The sequence below is a fragment of the Tamandua tetradactyla genome, chromosome 6, assembly GCF_023851605.1.
Source record: "Tamandua tetradactyla isolate mTamTet1 chromosome 6, mTamTet1.pri, whole genome shotgun sequence".
Classification (NCBI taxonomy): Eukaryota; Metazoa; Chordata; class Mammalia; order Pilosa; family Myrmecophagidae; genus Tamandua; species Tamandua tetradactyla.
Window position 1 is genome coordinate 145,968,285 of NC_135332.1, and position 22,237 is coordinate 145,990,521.

Genomic DNA, 22,237 nt, shown 5'->3' on the forward strand with positions numbered 1-22,237 from the left:
TGTGTTTGAAAATTATTTCTAACACTGAGGGTAGTTAGATATTAGAATGGTTTTTTGAGAGACAAGTATGGAATGCCTTACCGTAGAAGAGCAATTCTCAAATACTCTTTATACCCGCCCCCCCAATGCTCTTTTTTTTTTTTTCTCATGGTCAGACACCAGGAATCGAATTTGGGTCTCCGGCATGGCAGGCGAGAGCTCTGCCTGCTGAACCACTGTGGCCCGCCCCAAATACTCTTAATAATAATAAGATATTATCACTGGAAAAGAGTTTGATTTTCTTTTATAAAGTAGAGATGATTAAATTTTTCCTATAATTATGTCATTCTCCCTCACATTCTAATGGGCCCTTCTGAGTTTCATATTGCGGGCTCGTGTAGGTCTAGGGAGCTGGGAAGGGTTTACTGTTTTCAGAAACATCATATGGGAGGGGAAGAGACTGGGACCATTGTGCTAGAGAGAACTCTGTCTGGAGATCTGAGCTCCTGATGGTGATTAGCCACTTTGGGCAGTAATTGCTAATCCTATGTGCCTATAATGTCTTATTTCCTCACTGTTTCAGTTTGTTGGACTGCTCAAGCAAATACCCTGAAATGGGTTGGGTTACAAAATAGCAATTTATATTCTCATGTTTTTAAGAGTAAAAGAAAGTCCAAATCAAAGTGTCATCAAGGCAATACTTTCTTCCCGGAAGCTGGTGTTCTGAGCTGCCTGCCAGTTATTTATGTCTTAGCTTTTCTGTCACATGTGAATGAGCATGGTGGCTCTCCCTTTCCTTCTGGGTTCTGTTGCTGTCCTCTCTGACTTTCTATCTGTCTTAATTTCACTCTGTTTATAAAGGACTCCAGTAGAAAGATTAGACCAACCCTGCCTGAGGTAGGCTATATCTTAACTGAAGTTACCTCCTCAAAAGTTCCTACTTACAATGGGTTCAGACCCACAAAAGGGTCTGAATTTAAGTAGCACATTTCTTTGGGGTATATACAGCTTCAAACCACCACACATACTTTTTCCCAAAAGTTTTAGTATATTAAGCAACAAAATAAAGAATCCATTCATGACGGCATTCTATTCAGCAAACCCTCAAAAAGTGCTAGGTGCTTTTGTGTAATTCACAGATTTAGTTTGTGGACCAGTCACAAAATAGTTAGGTTAAAATTAAATCTCACTGAGTAACATGGACTAAGGAGAAGAAATGAAACTCATCCAATTTGATTTAAATTTAGAGCTATAAACCTTGATGCATCTATAGACACGTACATATGTATGTGCATTTACATGTCTATATACAAGATATGACTTATTGTCAGATTTGAAATCAATGTTGTGGGAAGGACCAGCATTTTAAAAAATGAAATCAAATAGCATAAAACAATGCTAGCATGCATGGAACATAGTGATTGGTTGCAATGTAAAATACATTACTTACTCTAGATTTGTGGTAACACAATTTTAAAGCCATGGTATTGCCCATATACTTTCTTCTCTAGAAAAGGAAGGTGAATCAAATAAAATATTTGGTTCAGTCTAAAGAGGAAATTCCAAGAAAGATTCCATCTTAAATGATATCTGTGAAAGAATTAGAGAGTAGATAACATGATTAATAATGACAGCTTTAATAATGTTGACTCTTTAATAATAATATTATTATATTAATAATAATAGCTTTAATAATATTGAGTCATTTATAATATGAGTCACAGATTATGACTGCACAATTTCAGCCATCATTATTCTGGATTATCTATGGAAAAGTGCTCATTTGAGAGGTTGTATATCAGTGAAATAAAAAAGCTGTGGTTTTGTATGTTGACTTTGTATATTGATATGCTGACCCAACTTCTCCGGTTCTAATTCCAGTTTTGTACCTGACAAAGTGACTGGGAGGTGGGGGGAAGGAAGGGGATATTTAATGTCTTCATCTGTTTCCTTATTTATAAAATGGGAATAATAAAAATAGCTACCATTAATGGTTGTTGGAAAAATTGCATGAGGTAATATTTGTAACATCTATATTTAGCATAGGGACTAGCAAATACCCAACTCTCAAAAAATGGTGGCTGTTACTATTATTTACTTATGGGCCAGGACTAAATAATGGGATTATAGTTAGTGCCTCTGAAGATCAGCCTAAGTATCAATACCCTTAAGGAAACTCAGGTTACCTCTGACTCCATGAACACTTTAGAGAGTTCTTGCAAGTCCTTCAGATTTTGAGAGGCTGTTTCTTTGACTTTGAAAATCAGAAATTTTTCAGAACATACTTAGACTAGGGTTTAGTTATTCTACCTATTTCAAGTCAGAGCTAATAATCCTAGAGTGATCCTCGAGTATTTTCTGAATTTGATTTGATTCTATTTGGGCTTTGCAAACATTTGGGGAGCGGTGGGGGTCTGGGGGGAAGTGGGGACTAGTACTGGTTCCTATCATTCTCTGGAACTAGCCAAGTTCTGTTATCTTAGACATTATCTCTGCATTGTAGATTAAAAAACACAAGTTCAGGAAGGTTCTCACCAGAGAGCTTGGTGAGAGCAGGACTGGGAAAATTAAATTCAGGTCCACATGTATCCACCATCTGAGATCTTCTTTTTCTCTTAACCTTGATTGCTGTCCAGTAAATGGACTAATTTTAGCTTTTTGGCTCCAAATATATAAACTGTGCTGAACTTTTTGCTTTTTAAAAAGGTATCTTACTAGGCTGTAGTGTGGGCACACTGAATGGGTAATTGTGCCCTGAGCCATTTTCAACATTCTGTGTTCATTATTTCACTAGTCTAGACAGAATCCCTACCTTTTAGAAGAGGAGCAATTTTTATTTTAATTATACCATTCCTTTTAATCTCCAACAGTATATACAAAGAATAATTAAAAGTAGTAGTTATAATTTAACAAACACATGAGGTTTAATTTAAAGTGAAGGAATTAACATTTCCTTTGACTGCATTCCAGGATCATATACATCCAGTTTAAAGAAAACTCAATTTACAAGTCTGAAGAATTAAAAAACCTATTAACAGAAAACTGATTATATGCACACACTCCCAAATAAGATAACAAAGGTTTCTCCATCATGCTTCCAGTAGCATTTAAAATAGAATAGAATCCCATAATTTCTAGGCAGCAAATAACTTGTCAGAACCATATATGTAAAACACTGTACATGCACACATGCTCAGTAACCCTTCCTTTGCTGAAAAACAGTAAAGTTTATCATCCTTTATCCCTTGCAAAGCTTGTTTTCTTAGAAAGACTAACTTTTCAACATTTCTGTCCATCTTCATGTTGCCTGCAGGGTTTGGAGATGTGTTCTTGTTTGCCTTGTCCCTGTTGCAGCACCCCAGCCTTACTCTCCTTTGTCAAGGAATTTGCAGTGGTTAAATAAATGCTCAGTCTCCCTACCTCATCAAATTTCTATCCCCTCTGTGTTTCTCTACAAGCTAGTTGCCACTGGAGGATGTGCTGTAATAGTTCTGTACAAAGTGTTAATATTTGGTGACAATTTAATAGTTAATTTGCAAGATAAATAAAGGCAGTGGTTAAAATTATGGCCTTTAGAATCAAACAGACCTGGATTAAACTCACAGATTGGCCTATTATTAGTCATGCGATTATTTGAGGCTTAACTTCCTGGTAGAAGAGGATGCTGATATGTACCCCAGAGTGGTTGTTAAGAATTAGATGAGGTAATGTTCATAAAGGCTTGGCACAGACTTGGCGCTTGGCATGTTCTCCGTTTGCAGTAGTTATTATCCCAGGAGCATCTGCATTTTAATGTCAGGCAATGGCAGTGCTCTTCCCCAGGGGAATGAGTGTTTCTGAATGGGATTCCGCATGAGAACACTCAGTTGCCTTGCAGCAGGTTGTTCTCAAATCTCAGTGTGTGGGTAATGTGTGGTGATGTCTGTGTCCATCCAAGAGGGCAAATCTTTTGGAAAGAAGAACAGCTGTTCACATCAATTCCTCTGGTTGCTAGCGTAGGATCTCAGTTACAGGTGTAGTGCTCTCCAGTGCTGTATGCAGGATGAACTCAGCACACCTAAAGGATTCGGTCGTTTTGGTCATTTAGTCGCTGTTGCCATAGAGCAGTGCTGCTTAAAGTGTGGTCCCCAGATCAGCAACAGTAGCATTACCTGGGGGGCTTGCTAGTAACACAGATTCTTGGGCTATACCCCAGATTTATTGAATCAAAATCTCTAGGAGTGGGCTCAAACTTTGGACATTTTACCAGAGTCCTCTGTGTGATTCCAATACATGCCAACATTTGAGAAACACTGCTGTTGAATTTACACACAAGACTATAAGCTGTGGAATTCAGAAACTTTCATTCTATAGCTTTGGAGGACATCCTAATGGGTCCAGAGAATGTACATGGCTGTCTACTTTTATATGCCTCACCCTGACATTCCAAGGACAGCTTTAAAGAGGACCCTGGAAGTTTCAGCTCTATGACTAGCAAATGACATTGACAAAGAGCTCAACTGCATTTTTATTTCATTAGACAGACTTGTTTCTTCTCCCCAAGGTTTCATTCTTTTTTGATTTTTCAGGCTACTTTTGAACTTGAAGGTTGTTTCTTTGTGAATGAATGACTAAGGTTTAAGAATTACTTTCTTATCTCAGGTTCAGTTGGCATATATTAGCAAAAAAAAAAATGTTTCAGCCAATAACAATTTTGTTCATTATGTCTTTTTTTTTTTAAATATCAAGCCATTTTCCTATTCATACCTCCATCTTCACCCAGTGCATATTAGTATTTTCTAGCTGTTTACAAACCAGAGTATAAACCATAGTTTTTATGCTCATTATTTTTTAGGAAAAAAAATCTATTCAAAATTTAATAAAGCCTTGATTACATGCTTTATGATTCTTTTAAAATGTGATAGTTATTTTTCAGCCATGTTGGCTATCATGTTAGAACAAGCCAATCACTTAAATGACTTGATCTCCAATCATAGAAGGAGATCTATCCTTTCTATGATGCCTGCCACAAAGTATTTATAATAATGTTGTTCTCTCTTTTTTTTTTTGTCAGCCTTGCTAGTGGTCCATCAATTTTGTTGATTTTCTCAAAGAACCAGCTTTTAGTTTTATTGATTCTTTCTATTGTCCTTTTGTTCTCCCATTCATTTAACTCTGCTTTATTCTTTGCTGTTTCTCTTCTTCTATTTGCTTTGGATTAGTTTGCTGTTCTTTCTCAAGTTCCTCCAGGTATGCAGTTAAATCCTTGATTTTTGTTCTTTCTTCTTTTTTAATATAGACATTTAGGGCAATAAATTTCCCTCTCAGCACAGCCTTTGCCACATCCCATAAGTTCCAAAATGTTGTATTCTTGTTCCATCCATCTCCAGATAGCTACTGATTTCTCTAGCAGTTTCTTCTTTGACCCACTGGTTGTTTGACCTACTAATCTGAATCGCTTCTGAGAAAGTAACTTAATGAAATAATTAAATATGTACAAATATTAGCCATAAAGATATACAGCAAAGTGCTGTATATCTAAATCACCAATAAGAAGCAAGATATATTAAGGCATAAACTTAATATAGTATTATTTGGCTATTAAAAGGAATTTTACACAGGTTTACTAACATGTAAAGATGCTGAACATGCATTGTTTAAAGAAAAGCAAAATATAATTGTTACAGTATTATATAAAAACATTTACACATACTGCAGAGATGGGGACAGAGACAGAGAGGTCCTTCTAGTGGTTGTTTACGGGTAGTAGATTGTGGTTGCTTTAAATATTTTTTGTTTGTTCTTGGTCTCTGAATTTCCTATGGTAAACACATATGCTTTTGTATTAAAGTAAAAAGTATTTTTATTTGCTAATTCTGACAACCTTGTCTATAGCACGATTTGTGAAAATTTAAGCTATGCATGCATACAAGTCAACCCAACATATTTCATAAGAATACATGTTTAGCACATTGGATGCTATTGCCTCTGGGGGGGGAGAAGAATGGAGAGGAAAGAAAGAAATATTATAGAATTAAAGAAGTAAAACAAGAGAGGGCTTTGACTGGACAGGGTTGATAGATAGTGATCTAAGTAAAACTAACTAAATTTTCTGTACCTAAATTAAGAAAGTAGCTAAAAAAAAAAGCTTTCCTTCAGTCTTCTGAACTTTCTTTATAAAAGTTTTTATCATGCTGCCTGGCTGGTAAACAGAATATTCTAATCTACAGTAAAAACCCCTACGGAATATTCAGGCACTTCTAGCAAAATCGAAGTGTCAGGAAAGTGAGTAAGAGAGGAAGGAAGTGGGTGGCAGGGGAATTCAGGAGAGATTTAAAAAAAAAGTTGATAGTTTTTAAACCTAGTTAAAAAATGGAAGTAATAACAAATCAGTGAAGAACAGGAGCATGCTTACATTCTTATAGTGTAAATATCACTAAAAGAATATATGGAAACACAGATCTTTTAACTGTTGCCACAGAGAGAGTCAGAAGGACAGGCAAAGTTTAAATTTACCTGTTGTTGGAAAATGACAATTTAGTGTACCTCACTGAGTAGATCTTACTCTTAAATAAAAATTTTTTTTTTTTTTATGTTACAGCTGATTATAAGGAAAGTTTTAATACAATTGGAAACATTGAAGAGATTGCATATAATGCTGTCTCCTTCACCTGGGATGTGAATGAAGAGGCAAAGGTAAGTGAAAAAAATAGCACATATTCATTGTTTATACATTTTAAATGACTTTCCATTCTCTGCAGATAATTATTTCACAGAAGCATCTATAGGTAGAACGGATCTGTTAACTTAAGCCAGAAAAAAGGAAATGAGCCTATTATCCTTCTTTAGAAGTCACATACATTCAATTACTTACTGTTAAATTGCCTTTTTGGGGGTAAGGGAGAAGAGGGTGTATACCTGTTTCTCTGTGGCCTCTCACAGAATGGGCTGAAGCAGCATTTTCCTCCCACATCCTCCAGTCTCCCCAAGCCCTCACTATTGGCTGTGCAAGGCTGGAAGGTCAGAAAAGCTTTCCTAACTGCAGTACAGATTCCTGCTGCTTTCAAAGGCAGGAAGGGGTTCCGTGCTAACGTCTTCTAGGTGAGCAACTGAGCAGACCTCCTGACTTGACTTCTAGGCTTGGGGTGACAGAGGGGTATAGGAAGCAGAACTGCAGACCTCAGAGCCTCTCAGACTGAGAGTCACCTCAAGCCTGATCTTCCATGTTGGCTGCTTCAGCGTTTCCTGTTTCTCTGAGGTGCCAGCATGGATAGGAAATACAATTGTAAAATCTCTGGCAAAGAGGAAAAGCCAGCAGACATCACTGTGCGCCTCCCACGTGTCAGAGGAACTCAGATGAAAGTCAGTTGCCTTTCCTCTAAAGAACTATAAATTTGTAACTAAATAAAACCCTTTATAAAACCCAGTCCATTTCTGAATGTATTGCATTCTGGCAGCATTGGTAAACTAAAACTAATGGTATGCTGTTAGGCAATATAAGATTAAAAATGATTCTCTTATTAATTGAAAGTTATTTGGCATGAATGGATTTATCTAACTCTTCATTTTCAATAATTCAAATGCTGACTTTGAGTACTTTTAAATTAAAAATCTGAATTTTTTTTTAAAAGAACACAGGTTGCAGTTATGTGACAACAGTGATCTATAAATATTACCATTTAATAATCAATTGATGTATAAAAGGAAAGTTTCTTGGCTTATTTATCCTTTTGTTTTGGGGAGAAGGTTCAATTGAGAGGGAGAAGAGACGATAGGATTTAACAGATGATTGTGACAACTGAATCATATTGATATTTCCTGTTGGTCTCTAGTATATTAGAACAAGTAGAAGGAAGTACCTGAAATGGTGGAACTGTAGTTCCATACTTTGAAATTTGCTCTGTAACTACATGTTAAACTGTACTTTGAAATTTAATGCTTTTCTGAATATATGTTATATTTTACAATAAAAAATGTTATAAAATGAAGAAAAAAAATTCTCTGGCGAGGTATGTCCAGAGAGCTGTCTCACCATGGAGCTAAGTGGTTTGGATAAGAAAGAAAACTCACTAATGCTCAGAATCGGCCTTCCCCCACGAGTTTCTTTAATTTTGTAAAAACTTCAAACCTTGCTTATGTGCTCACAGTTTTTCTGTGTTCTTTACTTTCTGAGCCTTTATCCTTATTTTGCACATAAAGGAAGGTTCCAGATGAATCTAAGCTTGTTTTCTGCTTCAGTTATGTCCCATCTAGGAGGGTGTTAGAAGACTTTGTCTTCAAACTAATGAAAAGGTCAGTGTAAACAACTCTGTTCAATGCTTTATTGTCTGTTAGCAAGGGGAAGATTAGGTGAGAAAGGAAACTGGTTGGGAGTTTGCAGGCGTGACTTACAAAAGGAGGTGAATTGTTCAGTGTCTCATTTCATTCATGTATGTATAACACAGTGTGAATGAAATTGGCTTCAGGCCCAAGAAAAGTGACCCAAATGGGCAAGCAGCAAGAGAGTGCTGGTGCAGCTTGGAGAATGCTCCCGATGACCCAGAGCATGGAGGCAAGGAGGTGGGCTACCCAGAACCATAGGGAAAGTTTGTCTCTGGAGCCACTCCTCCTCATTTAAAGTTCCTCACCAGGTCATGTGCTTTCAGTCCTTTATGAAGCTCCTCAGTTATCTAACCCCATTTTCCCTGCCCCCCCTTCCCACCCCCATGCACACCACATCTCACATTGCTCAGGTGTGTCTAAGCCTTTCCTGTGCTCCTGCCAAAACTCCAGTTAATTCTTGCCCCATCCCCGTGCTCCATTCTCTCAGAAGCTAGATTACTGGGCGAGGTACTTAGGAGGCATTCCGCGCTGTGGACACAGTACTGGGGACTCAGTTGGAATCCTTAGCAAGTCATTTGACCCATCTGTGCCTCAGTTCTCTCTTTTAAAACAAAACAAAACTAAAATACTTCTCTGAATGTCTCTGCTATAGCAAGCTTCTTGTTGGGGCTGTGATGAGGTGATGCAGGCTGTGGGCAGGGAGGCAGGTGACAGCAGTGTGCCCGAGAGAGGCGAGAGGCATGGTGTCCTCAGAGGCTGGGAGGAGACAGTTATCGTGCAATTGGAACCTTACAGCTTTGTCAACCTTAGAGCATGCTATACTGTCAGCTGTAATCATTGCCATCATCTTCATTATCATGCAATTTGAGGTAATGAGTGTTAGTGGTTAAAAGTGTTAACTGTTGTGTTTCAATTGGGATCTTTTAAAGAAAAGGCATAAACCCTAAGGGGAGGTTTTTGTTTTTTTTTTCAGTTTATTGCACTTTATTTGATTATGCTTTACAGATACTGCGTTTTTTACAAATTAAAAATCTGTGGTAACCTCACGTTGAGCAAGTCCATTGGTGTCATTTTTCCAACAGCATGTGCTCAAACTTTGTATCTCTGTGCCACATTTCATTAATTCTCTCAATATTTCAAACTTTTTCATTATTATTATATCTGCTATCATCATGTGACATTACTATTGTAATTGTTTGGGGGCACACAAGCCAGACCCATTAAGGATGGTGAACTTAATTGATAAATATTGTGTGTGTGTCTGATTGCTCCACAGACCAGCCATCCCCTAAGGGGAGATTTTTAACCCTGCTGTTTCAGGCTCTGTGGGAGTGAATTTGGGGTTGAGTTGCCCTTTTGGCCCATTCTGACCATGTTTCATTTCCCATAGATTGGAGCTCACTTCTCTTGTTTAAATTTGTATGTATGTTTGTACTTGTTGTTCCAGGCAGACAAGCTTAACCTTTTAAGCTCACATGTGTTTTGGCAAATGGGCAACGGAATATATTTTATATTTGCTTGTTGTGGATTAATTTCTCTAACATATACTTTTGGTGACCCTAACTTAGTTGTCAAATTAATCAATAAATAATAAAAAAGAGTTCAAACAATTTGCCCCAAACCACTGGAAGGGCTTTTAAAGAAAACTTATCAAAGTTAAATCCATTTAATTAGAGAGACTGAGAGGATTTTTTTTTCTTTTTTAATCTGCAGAGGCAAAGATACTTCTTTCAGATAGTATTGATTTTTATAATAAGCAGATTGCAAAAAAAAAAACATTCATGGTAGTTAAAAAAGAGACTTTCGACAAAACAAGTAAAGTGCATCCTTCTTGTACTGGAATGGCTTGTGATTTCATGTTGTGGAATTCTCAGGAGCAGTACATTTGCTTTCTAATTTCTATTGGTAACATTCACACAGACATCTTTTGTAGGCCTCAGGGGTGGGGTCCCATTTATTGTCCCAGAAATCTCTGATTTGTGTAGCCAGAGAGCACACATTTGTGGCCTGCAGTCTGCATGTGGCCCACAGAACATATACATGTGTGCACCATGCATGCATGTGTTTATATTTTTAATTTTTTGAAAATTTTGCCTGCATTTAATAATCAGGAAATTATTTTTTAAAATCCCGTGTTCTCTTGGAAAATTAAAGATTCTGGCAATCATGGGTCCAAATGTCTGCAGCTGGTTCTTGTGAGATACTGGCTGCTCCCTTTAATGGTTTCTCTTGCTTTCTCTGTTACAGAACTTTTCCTTCCTGGTCCCTGGTGGACATTTGCATTTTCATGTCCAGCTACACCTCCCCCCAGACAACTGAACCTGCAGTTTAGATCTTCATTAGCTTTCAGCATTGGGGGAGGTAGAGATAGTGGGAAAGTCACAGTGGAGGTGGAGATATGGGAGATTTCAGCTAGGCCTGTGACTGAGGGGAATGGACAAGGTGCCCAGTCATTCTCTGCTTCTTTGGCCAGTCCTCAGAGAGCCACAGTGGCAGCTGGCCAGTGTTTCTAGGTTGACTTTTGTCAGCATGGCTGGGAGCTGCTTTGTCCTTTAATGCCCATAATGGTAGTATATCTTAATCTTTGTAGGTGGATTTTATATTTGTATAAAATATCAGAAATCACTTGGATCCAAATGTGAATACATGTCAAGTTACATAATTCCACTCTAAAGTTAAAAATGAGAGTTTTTTTTTTGGATAAGATTTTGTAAATATTTGCGGTTTTAGAAGACTCTACAAGTATGCTTTGAACCACAGCAGCAGCATTTCAGAAAACTGTATGTCTTCCCAAGATGACTATGATGAAGGACAACTTTTATTTGGATGTTTAATTTTCAACGTATATGTTTTTTTAAAAGTCTAGTACTTGGTAGTCTTACCGCATATGTATATGATCAAGAACTGATGATAAGATTTATGGATTTTTCCAGAGTACCTTTCTACTTATTTCTTTTTTTGCTAATTTACATTTTATTTCTACCTCTTGATTAGCCAAAAACAGAAGAAAGAAAAGGACATGAAACTCATGTCATTCAATTTAATTTAATTACAGGATAAAGTATGGCCAGGGAAGGTGCTAATACTATTAGTCAAAATGAGGTTTGGGGATTAATTCCAGATCTCAGTAGTCTCAATTGCAGCATGATTCTGGCAGAACTGTTATTGAGATTTTCCACCCATAACCGGTTTTACTGGTTGTGCCAGAGTGTTTTTCTGTAGAACGACACAAGCAGAGCAGAAATAGTCTCCAACTGGGGTTGGAGCCCCCTCAGGGTCTGTGCAGTCTGGAATTCCATGTGACGTGAACTCGTGTCCCTGGGTGCCTTAGAATGACTCAGTGACATCTGGGTGGGGGAGGTTCTGAGCTTGGAAATTGGTGTGCGTGTGGAGGTTGATGCAGAAGAGGAAACTGGGGATGAGAAAATCAGGAACTAGTCCTGGCACTGGAATAGCCTGCTCTGTGTCCTCAGCTCTGGGGTTCAGTGTCCTCTGTTGTAAAACAGGGGTTGGGGTGGAGTAGGGCTGACAGATTATTAAGGTCTGTTCATATGATTCTACTGGGAAAATGTCCATGCCATATTCTCTCACAATGATTTCTATTTTGAAAGCCACTTGAATTTTTTTCTACCCCCCCTTAGCCAAACACTGGTACCTAAAAAGTATATTTGTTAACTACTAATCCCTGAGATGAGGAATTCGTACGCAAGACCCTATTCAATTATTAGAGGACGGTAAACTCAGATTCCTGGCACTGAGCTTTGTCTTTCTCCCAGTGATGACATCACCCCCAGAGCAGGAAGGCAGCAAACCCTAATTACAGGCTTCCCTTTCTCCCAGATTTCTAAGGAGATTCTTTACTGGGCCCCTTAGTTTTGTCTAATGCCATTTTCTCTACAACAATTTCAAGATTAAACCAACCTTGGTATGCCATAAAGAGGTCTCTCACGTGACCTGGAGGAGAATTACTTGAGCATTAAGATGCTACTTGGTGCTTTGTACTAAATTTGAGAAACGTTTCCTCTTTGTGTCCTTTCACAGGAAAACCAATAATGATTTCCTCTGTTTTTATACTTCCCTTTTCCCATGGTTTATAAGTTACCCAAGAGGAAGCAAACATCTTTCCATGAACCCTTATTTTAATCCCTTTGTAGCCTATCCTTTCTGAGCTATCTTCATTCAGTGAAAATATTTCTGCTCCTTTGAAGCCACCACTGCTAAACAAGCAGACAAAAAAAAAAAATCACAACAAATCCATCCTTCTGTCTCCATGATTAAAAAAAACTGTCATAATTCAATAATCTAAAATACATTCTCCCCTCTGCTGTTTCTTTTCTCCTTTCCAGTCTAGTACCTCTGCTTGTACAGGGTGGAAGAAATTTACCCTCTTGCAGGAGGGGACTTCAGGGCATGGTCTAGACAGTGCTCTGCTTTGTTAGATCAGAGATAAAAGTTCTTCCTGCATTTTGGGGTCAGGAGAGGAACTCTCAGACAGGAAGTTATTGCAACTTTAGGGAGGACCGAGGGCACAGATGAGGCATGTGTTATCATCTCTGCTAACACATTTTTGTGGTGAGGTTTTGGGTGAGCAGGGAGGTATGAGGTGGGTCCATAGAGGCCTAGAGATGTTGTGGGTAATTGCCCTTGCACTTCAGAGTATGATTCCTCTCTACTACTAACTTTCTTCATTCCAGGCACTGCAAAGGCAAAGGGAAAAGCTGGACTTTGAACTCAGGTCCCTCTGAGCCCAGCCTCTTATGTTCTTAATCACAATGTCTCCCTCAAGGGGGAAATCTGCAAATTTTTCTTTAGACCAAAGCATTCTATACACTTCCTTCTCAAAAAGAAATCTATACGGCACAGCCTGTTAGGTTCAGAAAGAAAACATATATGACCACCACTATTTCCTTGGGTGAAGCACTTCATTCAGGTTACCCTGCTTTTGCCTGTTCCTCCTCACATTCTAAGCAAAAATGAGTTTGCTAATCCAACATGTCTAGCATTTAAGTTTCTCCCTATTCATGTCTTTTGTTGTCTCAGGATATTACCTGTTCATATTATATTTATGATTGACCAGAATAGGTATGAGAGCAAGGACTGTTTGAAATTACTTGCTCTCATCAACTGAATTTATGTGTGGGGTAGACTATTATTAATCTCATTTATGTAATATTTACCTTGTTCTGCAATGTTTAAAACTCCTCTCTGTACTTTTAGGCGTTTATTCTCCACTTTCCATATCTCTCTCTAGCTCCTTTCCTTAGGATCCTGAATTTCATTTTTTTTACTGATTTACATTGTGTCCCTGTGCCTTTCTTGTATATATTTTTTCTGTTATGAATAATAAAGGCTCGTCCTTACTTTTTTGCAAAACCTTGCAGGAAGCACAGATGAAAAAGATAAAATGAAATCCAAAGTAGGAATAAGGATTATTATTGGAGAAGATGAAAGTTACAAAAGGTACACAATAACTATTTGATATATGTGAGAAACTTTACTAAATCACAATAAACAAAATCCCACATTTACCAAGCTACTAAATCAGAAGTGAATATTTACCCTTAAGCAATGTTCACTTTATAGGTGGATTCCTCTTTATCTGTGTCTTTTGAATGCTTTAAATAAGCTGGAGTTACAAAATAGTTTATTTTTATTATTTGCGAAAGAGTCATTTTTGAAATTGTAGGGAAATGCAGTGGTGGTGGGGTGGTCATATTGATATTTCCTCTGGGTCTTATTTCCCTTAATGTTTTTCCTTCCTTTATTGCTTTGTTTGATTTTGCTTTATAACCATCATCTAAGGACAGAACCCAGTCCAATATAGGAAAATGTGGTGCACTAAGTTGATTGAGCAGGCAGAGAATAAAAACAAAAGTGAAAGTTGAGTGTAAAACGTTCTCATCTATATTTGTAAATCTGTCCTTGAAGAAGTCTGTTTTGTCCTTAACAAAGTAGACTTATGTCCCCAGCACTGACCTGTAGCTGCCCTGGACACAAGAGTCGATATGATGTGAGCTGTGTCCTGGTGGCTGCCCCTGACTTCCATTGCGTTGTGGGGTGTAACTAGAGTGTCATATCAAGTGAATTAGGTTTTTCTATAAAATCCAGTTCTCTCTCTTTTCTTTTTATATGTGTCAATGCTTTCTCCTCCCAATGCTGTCATTTGAAGGTGCAACTAATGGTTAATAAGCCAAGCCTACCTGTTGTTCTGTGGGCTGCTAACAGATAGGAAAAACAGCCTTTCTGTCCTCACTATCTCAATTTAAAAGGCAAGATGGTAGAAATGGCAGTGGTTTGACCATAACCTGTGAGAAGAGTGTAAGTTAAAGAAAATATAGAACTTCTGTCTTATATACTGCAAATTACTCAATTTCTTTATGGTAGAAAATAAGGTTTTGTTAATTAAAGGGCTGGCTTGAAATTCAGTACTAAATCAGGGTGGATCCATGAAATTCTCCCCAGTGTGTTATTTCTCTCTCTCCCCTCCTCTCTTGTTTTTTCTCTCTCTCCTTCCCCCCTTCTCACTTCTACTACCCCAACATTTCTTTTGGTCTAAAATGTTAAGTTTAATCAATTTACATTGGGTTCTCCTCTGTGCCAAGCACAGTGCTTTAGAAGATTAAAATTTGGAGGCGGGCTACAGCAGCTCAGTGGCAGAGTTCTCACCTGCATGTGGGAGACCCGGGTTCATTTCTCGGTGCCTGCCCATGTTAAAAAAAAAAAAAATTGGGGAGTCTTGGTGAATCACATATCCCTAAGGGATGTCTCTAAATGGGTAGCATTCTCTTTCTGCTAAACTCCAGTGCAGAACACCAAGGTATAAGAAAAGACACGTAAATATTGGTTTTTAGGATGAAAAGGAAAACCAAAGGAGTCAGAAGCCGCACTCTTTAATTCCTCCTAGGTTCTTGACCTCTCTCATTTCACCCTGGAATAGGCTGTTGCCCTTGGCTGGGGGTTCTCCTTATAAGGTGGTCTAGGATGATATAGAGTTGATAGATATTACTGATTTTAAAAACTTACCCCTACACTTTTTTGCTCAAGTTGGGCCTGATTTTAAACAGGTCACCTTATGGAAGGTTGGGGAGTATTACAGGGCAGCTCCATGATGTCAGAAGTAAAGTGAGGATGGGGGAAAAGAGCTCCTGGGAGGGATCTTGAAAGGTCCAGATATACATGGAATCGGGGCAAATGGCATTTTTATGTATTTGCTGGGGTGTGGTATGGGTGAAGAAACCTTTAAAAGGAAAAGATAAACATTTGCCGGAGACTTTGGGATTGAACTTAAACAAAGCCATGCCTTTGTTCCAGTTTTATAAGGTAATGGATGGCAGGAAAAGCAATAAACTGGAGTGGATTTACACTTAGAAGGAGTCGTCTTTGGAACACATCTCACTGAAGAAATCAACATCTGGATCTTTCGTTAGAATGTGGAGTGTCCATGGTTTCTGGCCTGAATTCTGCTTGAGAATCTGTAACTAAGACACGCGAACTGTTGTATGTGTGGAGGGAATTAGAATACAGACTTGGACTTTACAGATGACTGTGTGTGTGTGTGTGTGTGTGTGTGTGTATGCACAACGGCTAATATTTGTTCAGTGATTACCATATACCAGGCACTCTGCCAGATACTTTCTAAACATTACACAATATTCATATTGTTAAGTGGATATTAGTTTTCATTTAACACATGAGGAATTGTAAACCCAGAGAGGTTAGCTAGCTTACCTAAGGTTGAACAGCAAATGCAAGGCAGAGCTGGAATTCCAGTTCTGGACTGTGTGATTCTGAAGCATGTGCTCTTTTCACACTGTCCTTTTGAGTTGGGAGGATCTAGTACTAGTATCTTCTACAGTTTCTCTGACAAGGAAACTGTCATTGCTTCGAAGCAGTGTGCTTGCTGTGTCACATGCAGTATGCCAAGCAGTGGGGATTCATAGACAGTTTGACAGGCCATAGTCCCATCTTTTTGATAATTTTTTGTCTAGGAAAGGAATTGAGGCATAGGTGTAATAAAAATAACAGTAAGAAGAAATAGAAAGTAACAGTGACTCTAGGGAAGATAGAAATGCTAGGAGAGTTCTGAAAAACAGATGAGTCTTTTTTGTTTTTAAATCTCCCCCCCTTATAATTTGGAAAATTTCAGATGAAATGTTGAAATCAATACCATATACCTTTTAACTATGTTAATTTGTTTGTATATGTTACATTTTCTTTATCTTCTCACTCCTTCCATACACAAATGCACACACACACATTTACTAAATTGATGTGCAGACACACACACGCATAGAGACCACTTATATTGAAAGAGAAAGTGTGAGTGCAAGAAATTCAAATTTTCTTAACCAAATAAAGGAAGATTCAGAACGGTGTTTTCTATGCTACTATTAGTGTGACAAGGAAAAGGATATGTATTTGCTTGGCATATTTTCTAGATATTCAAGAAACTGTTAAGGATAATGGAGAAACTGAAACTGTTGGTTGGCTAGGAAGCAAGTAGGTACTGGGGATGGGGATAATTTTCACCATGTACTCTTTTGTGCCTTTTAAATTTTGTACCATGTTCAGGTATTACAAATTCAAAATGAGTTTTAAGTATTAAACATGAACAGAAAGTATTTAAAATAACAAAAAATTATCAAAAAGTTTGAGTGTGTTTTTCAGTCTATGTTTAAATTCCTCCTCTGACTGGAAACTATTTCCTGAAGCAGACCAGTCCATTGTTATGCAGTGTCAGAATTCTTCTTTATCCTGATGTGATGTTACATGATCTGTTTACAAATCTGCTCAAGTAACAGTGGAATGGGGAGAGCTGTTGTGATCTGAAGAGCAATACAGCTTTCTGTGAGAGATTTCTCCTCTCTCTCTCCCCTACAATGCTTTTGACTCCATTCTTCCCAAAGTGCCGTGGAGAGAGAATGTTTTTCTTTTCTTTTTTAAAGAAAGAAGAAATTCACTAAGGTGAATTAAACACCTTAGTTTCTTCAATTAATGTGAATCAAAACTAGTCTACCATTCAATCATTTGACATAACTTCACAAAATGCCCTGGAAAATCCAGTCAGGAAGATATTTTAGTAGTCCAATAAAAGGAGGGAGGACTTGACATTCAGAGCCATCCAATGCTAAGGAAGACAGCCTTGCAGGAACAGTTAGGGAGCTAAAGTGGAGAGGGCCGGGTTGACTGATGGGATGTGCAGGGGAGGTTGAGTTTGGAGTCAGAGAAGATACCAGCTGGGAGACTGGGTATCTGGAAAGATGGAGATGATGGTGACGATAATAAAATGCCTTAGATATTATGACATTTTACTTATAAAAACATGATCTCACTCAAGTGTCACAGTATCAAGGTAAAGATTGTTGTACCTGTTTAGAAGATGAGGAAAGTGAGGCTCAGAAAATGGTTAAGTAACTGGTCCATGACTATAGTACTGAAGTTCTGGTATTCGCTCCACGTGTATCATCATTTTGAGTCTCTTAGAACATTTCAGAGAAAGCTCAGTATTCCTTCCTGCCACAAAATTTTACTTGTGAGTTGATTCCATTTAGTTTCTGCTTCTCAAGTTCTGAGCTCCCGAGCTACACCTCTCCATAGCACTCTTCGTCTCTTATTGTGTCAGTCTTCGACAAACATCTCTGCTTGGCCCTGCTGCCCACTACCTGTGTTCTTACCTGCCTCCTTTCCCTGCTAGACTCCCCAGCGGAGATACTTCCTCTCTGTTTTCAGCTCCTCTTTCACTTGCCCCAGCAGTCTGCTTTCCCTTCCTTCCCTCCTCTTGCCTGACCTCTGGAAGGGGTGCAGAGCCTCCTCACTGATGGCCTTTTTCTTTGTTCTCCTTGTCCTTTCTATAACTTGGACTTTGGCTGCTGTGGCTACCATCCTATTGGCCCTTGGCATCCACACTTGACCGCATTAAGTATTCATGACTCCATGGCAGTGATAGGAACGTCTTGGTTTGCCACTTCCTTGCCAACCCTCTTCCCCACCCCCCCCACCACCCTTTAGTTTCTTTCTTCACCTCCCCGACACAAACCTTCCTCTCCCATTGGGCTGGTCTCCTTGCCATTTTCAGAATCAGCATACACTTTCTTCTCCTCTATTTTTCTTTCTCTTAACTCAAGGCTACTATAGAAAATCTTCTCTGGCTGCCTTGTTGAGTGCTCTCCTTTTCTTCAAGTTCTTACTACTAGTCTAGATTATACAATTTAATAACTAATTGTATACATTCCACAACAGTGGAAACTGTTGTGTACCCCCTTTTCTTTCTCTGGCAGGGGGCAGGACCCTGCCAGAGATTTCTGTATCTTCCAAAGCATCTAGAAAAATGCTGAATATATAGTTCTTGCTTAATGCATGTTTATTGATTGATAGATAGGTAGATGACGTATCTTGAAGAATCAGATCAATTTCAGCTTTTAGCCTGTGCTGCTTACTAAAAAGAGCATGGATAAAGGGGGAAATGTATATTTTTAAAAAGTAGTTTATCTTCTCCTTAGCATTTGACATCTCCTACTTTTAGTCTGTCTGTCTCAATTTAGCAATGCATCTGTACCCAAATGCAAATATGGGCCTGGCACTGGGGACAGTATAAACTTGAGGTAGTCAAGGACCTTCCCGCCATGGGGCTTATAGCCTCACAGAGCAGACAAGCAATTGAACAGTAAACAAATAAGCAATAAGATGCATTCAAATGATGTTAAGTGGTATAAGAAAAATAGAAAAGAGCAATGTATGGAATTAGCCAAGGTTGTGGGATGAAGTGGAGGAAAAAGGCAGCTCCAGAATAGTGATCAAGGCAGGTATTTCTGAGGTGCTGCCATTGGTCTGACATCTGAATGTGATGATCAGCGGCAGCAGCACGGGGCATAATGGGCAGCAGCTGGCAAAGGCGCTGAAGTAGGAGCAAATTGATGGGTTCTGGAAACAGGAAAAAATGAGCTAAAAGAATATGTGAAACTATGGTGGAATATGTGAATAAACCAAATGTGTATCTGTGTGTTTACATACTTACTCAAGGTATTTTTAGGAGAAGTAAAGAAATATGTTAAATTCATTCCCTTAAAGTGCTACATAAATGTTTCAGGAAATCTCAGTTTCTTGAATCCTCAACTAAATAGTGAACTTCCTAGTGGGGAAGGGAGTCTACTGTTCTTGTGTTCCCAACTCCTAACTTAGTGCTAGGCTAAGAGAAGATTCTTGATAGATGTTTGATGAGTTAATGAGATTTCACATTTGACATCTGATCTACTTTTAGTCTGTCTGTCTCAATTTAGCAATGCATCTGTACCCAAATACAATCATCAAAATGATGAAATATAAGAAAACAGCCTATAAAGTCTTTAATAATTGCAAGAACCGAAAGAGAGCACAGAATAGGGAAAATGGCAAGAACAGACTTTATGTATTTACATATTTTTTTTGTGGGAAAGGAGAATGTGTTCTAGAGTTAAAGTTATTATTTCTAGGTATATACTTAGTTCTTATACATGTAATTTGGAGCCTAATGCATGTGTAATTTCTTGGGAAAGAGTTCTTTACAGCCCTAAACCATCAAGAAAAACAATCACTTACTCTTTAATCAGTAGGAACTTCTTAAAAGTACAAAAATACAGTTAGTTGTTAAAAGAGGAAAATAAATACATTACATAAAATCATGAAAGTTATGATTTTATCAATCCCCAATTGCTTTCTAAATCAAAGGCAAGCCCATTTATTTAATGGTAAGCCCCTAGAAAAATGTTATGAGTCAAGAATCAAGTTAATGTAGCAATTCCAAAGCTCATTTATTAGGTAATGCATACTGCAAAAATGAAAGGCATTCTAACCTTGTCAAAGTCACTTGTCTTCTGTAGGAACCACAAAATGGAAATTATCATTCAATCATAACGAATGACTGTTAAAATGTCAAATATCAGGAGACTGACTCAGTTTCTTGAAAAAATCTTGGTACATTTAGAAACACTCTTTCTATCTGAATTGGTCTTTAAAACAATGACAAAATAGTATGTTCTTTGTTTGAAATCACCTGGCTTAATGTTTTTCTAAAAAAATTAGAATTACAGGAAAAGAATTAGCTGAGGTTTTGAAAATATCATAAAGACATGCAAAATTCCTAACTCTGGGTTGACAGAACAATTGTTTGTAGCATTTCGTCCTTCTTTACATACTCAGGCTCCTACTGAAGTAAGGAAGAACTTTCTGTGCTTGACATTTGGTTGAACATTTGTTGGGGTAAATCAGATCTTTTCCCTAAGCCTGTCTACTATATACATTTACAAACAAGTGCTTATAGATAAACTTCCGAGAAATTTGCTCTCACATTTTCCTGCTGTGGATAGAGCTAGGACATGGTTGGGTTTACAAGATGAAACAAATTTAGGCTTATCAGTTTCTAGGCTAACATTTTAGTTAATGTCCTTCGATACTTTCCCAACCCTCTTAACTGCAGTTAAAGTTCAACCACTTGTGTTTTGAGTGCAGCACAGCGAGACTGTGATTGATACCATCGGGCACTGGAACTGTGCTTTGCTACTGGGACAGGCAGCCAAGCAGGAGGAAAGCAATGCCAGCTCTATTATAAAATCCCTGCCGATTATGATAACTTTGAGAGCTGCCAACATAATGTAAAAAGAGAAGGCAGATTCTCATGTTGTTTGCTTTTTGTGGAATATGGAAACAAAGAGAGTTCATTGGACCTCCTACGAAGGAATCTGTCTCTATTAATAAAGACCCTTGTCTAAGCGTCTCCTGGTGGAGTCTAGTGTGGTACCTTTGTTTGACCTTTAATAACCATCTCAACTGGGTGACTGATTTTTATAGCTCCTCCAAGGAGGATTTAGTCTGTTTATTATAGTATATTGCCAGTAAGCATCTGTTATTTCAGTCTTACTCAAGTGGCCCTTGTAAATATACACAATCTATCACTCCAGTTTTTTTAGTTGAGACCTGGAGCTAACAGGACCACAATTAATATTGCTTCCTGCCTGTCTGAGTGTATGTCCACTGTGAATAATGTATAATAAATCTGTGAGCCAACCATGAATCCTAATAGCTTAGGAAATGCCCATCAAAATATTTTTCTCTTTTGGCTTCTGCTGCACTAGGCAGGCTTTATAAAGGAATGGAAAAAAACAGTCCGGTTCGGGGCCCCTGTGGATTTCAGCTACCAACAGGCAGATTTCCATGTGAAATGCATGGCCAAAGTCAAGGGTAATATATAGCTGATCAAATTATCATTTGATTTGTTGAAACAAAGCTGTGTTTGTGCATTTTGGCCAAGATAAACCCATTGTCAGTATAAACAATAACAATAAAAGGAGTTGAATGTTCCTAGAAAAACATACTTTTTTTTTTTTTTTTTAGCAGAAAGATGGGTGCTTGTTGAAGCTGTTGTAGTCTTTAGAGCATCATCACATTGTCTCTCCCCATCGAGCTTCTGGCCTTTGTGATTGTAGGAACTATAACTGGTACATCTATTATAATGTCCAGCATAGTTTCAGGAACTTAGTAGGCACTGAAGACTATGTGTTGCATGAATGAATGCTGAATAAACATTCTCTGCAGTTAATGTATCTCCAGGAGCAATAAACAGCACTTTTTGCCTTATGACTTTGGTGAGCAAAACAGTTTTACTTTAGAAGTTCATAGCTTATTGTTTCTTTGCCTCAATTACTCGGTTCTCCTGAATGACCTGATATTTGTGTCTTTAGTTCTCTTTTTCTTTACCATTCCTCACTAATGGACAAGTACTGTGGACTCCCTGCTCTGAACCCAGTGCCTGTGTAGGTTTTGTATTTCACTAATGATCTCTAAGTTCTGTGTTCTGTCCTGTGTTCTTGGAGCCTCTCTATGCACTTCTCTTGGGGAAAACTTTGACTGCTCTGTGTTGGCCATTGTTGATTTACTCATCTGTCTTCTCCTTGGACTGTCAGCAACATGAGGCAAAGATTTGACT

The 22,237-nt window shown here is 38.1% G+C and overlaps 1 protein-coding gene across 5 annotated transcripts in view; it reads left to right on the top strand.

Annotated features, from left to right (window-relative positions):
* Window positions 1-22,237, top strand: part of GRHL2 (grainyhead like transcription factor 2) — a 210,747-nt gene that overhangs the window by 115,743 nt on the left and 72,767 nt on the right. For all 5 annotated transcript variants that reach the window (XM_077167375.1, XM_077167372.1, XM_077167373.1 and 2 more), the window contains exon 8: window positions 6,560-6,654. In XM_077167375.1, the coding sequence (XP_077023490.1) occupies window positions 6,560-6,654 (95 nt within the window). The remainder of the gene's footprint in view (window positions 1-6,559; window positions 6,655-22,237) is intronic.